This window comes from Peromyscus leucopus, chromosome 12 (genome assembly GCF_004664715.2).
Source record: "Peromyscus leucopus breed LL Stock chromosome 12, UCI_PerLeu_2.1, whole genome shotgun sequence".
NCBI classification, from domain to species: Eukaryota; Metazoa; Chordata; class Mammalia; order Rodentia; family Cricetidae; genus Peromyscus; species Peromyscus leucopus.
In genome coordinates, this window is record NC_051073.1 from 38,510,146 (window position 1) to 38,512,088 (window position 1,943).

The 1,943-nt window shown below is 33.7% G+C and overlaps 1 protein-coding gene across 1 annotated transcript; it reads left to right on the top strand.

Annotated features, from left to right (window-relative positions):
- The first annotated feature begins 260 nt into the window (after positions 1-260).
- On the top strand, positions 261-1,222 carry LOC114687577 (olfactory receptor 187). Its single transcript, XM_028862181.1, has one exon. It carries the CDS (start codon positions 272-274, stop codon positions 1,199-1,201), a length of 930 nt encoding a protein of 309 aa, XP_028718014.1. The 5' UTR covers positions 261-271; the 3' UTR covers positions 1,202-1,222.
- Positions 1,223-1,943: the final 721 nt, after the last annotated feature.

A 1,943-nucleotide genomic window follows, 5' to 3' on the forward strand; every position in this document is an offset into this window, starting at 1 on the left:
CACACACACACACACACATAATTAAAAATATTTTAAAGTCTTTAAAACCCCTTATCATAGTATTCAACTCATGCTTTTAAAAATTAAATTGATTTTGTTATATTAATCTAAATAATTTGTTTATCATATAATGGTAAATAAAACTTAAAGGGCCTTCTGATAAATGTTTGCCTTCCCTTCAAGTCCACATCTCCAGTTTTCAATTTAAAAATTCCAGCAGACAACTCTTTTACATTCACTGCCTTTCATTTCAGAACCGTCCCGTGAGGAAATGGAGAAGGAGAATGCAACACTGTTGACGGAGTTTGTCCTCACAGGACTCATTCACCAGCCATTGTGGAAAATCCCTCTCTTCCTGGTCTTCTTGGTGATATATCTCATCACCATTGTGGGGAATGTTGGTTTGATCACTCTCATTTGGAATGACCCTCATCTTCACATCCCCATGTACCTGTTCCTTGGAAGTTTAGCTTTCGTAGATGCATCTATATCTTCCATAGTGGTTCCAAAGATGCTGCTTAACATCTTCGCTAAGAGCAAGCTGATCTCTCTATCTGAATGTATGCTACAGTTTTTTTTGTTTAATATCAGTGCAACCACAGAATGTTTCCTCTTGGCAGCAATGGCCTATGATCGCTATGTAGCCATTTGCAAACCTTTACTATATCCAGTAGTTATGACTAATGGTCTGTGTGTATGTCTGATAGTCCTGTCTTTTGTAGGTGGAATTATTCATGCTTTAATTCATGAAGGTTTTTTATTGAGATTAACCTTCTGTAATTCCAACATGATACATCATTTTTATTGTGACATCATATCACTGTTAAAGATTTCCTGTACTGACACGTCTCTTAATTATTTAATTGTTTTTATTTTCTCTGGCTCAATTCAAGTTTTCACTATTTCAACTATCCTTGTCTCTTACACTATTATTCTATTTACAATCTTAAAAAAGAAATCTGATAAAGGCATAAAGAAAGCATTCTCCACCTGTGGAGCCCACCTCTTATCTGTGTCTTTATACTATGGCCCTCTTCTCTTCATGTATGTGCACCCTGCATCTCCACAAGTAGATGATAAAGATATGATAGACTCTCTATTTTATACTGTCATAATTCCTGTGTTAAATCCAATTATTTACAGTTTCAGAAATAAGCAAGTCATAGATTCATTGGCAAAATTATTACAGAGACTTGTTTAGATTTCTTATAGTCATCTGTTCTGTTTGAGTAAATAATCACACAACAGTCAAGGTTCAATGTGAATGTGTGTTCACTGTCCAAAGATTTTTACTACTGTAATTCATCTAAAACTTTAATTAACAAAAGTATAAGTGCCTATAATCTTATTAAAAGATATATATATATATATATATATATATATATATATATATGCATGTATCAAGAGCATGAGAATACTTTCTAACAAATGTTATTACATATGATAATAACTACATCAGAAAAACAAATGAGCCCAATGTTGAAGCTTTTTTTTTTCAGTGTGGCTATGTAAGTGTATTAATTGTTAAAAATAATATCATTTCTACAAAGCATAATTGAATACTATTTCCTTGATAGCAATATTACTGTGTAGTTTGGAGAAATATCACATTACCTGTTTGGAGGAAAAGTTTTTATTTCACTGAATACAAGCATATCTACGGTATATAGCTAGCCCTCAACATATCTTTATTTCACTTCTTAGAGAAACTCGACCTAAAAACTACAAGAGAAATCATCAGAAAAGAGAGTACAATGAGATACTTAGGACTTTGTGGAAACAACTTCAAGGTGGTCCTCTGAGCTCAGAGTGCTTGCATGAATGAACAGAGGCTACTGTTTCTGCAGTCTAAGGTGCCTTCTAAGGCCTTCTCCAGTGCTGCCTTATATTGTCTGATGGTCTTGATCTCGAGACCTTACATACCTTACATAGTTCAAAAGCCA

Bases quoted from the DNA above. Each gene is read 5' to 3' on its own strand.
- LOC114687577 (XM_028862181.1), top strand. From the start codon at position 272: ATGGAGAAGGAGAATGCAACACTGTTGACGGAGTTTGTCCTCACAGGA.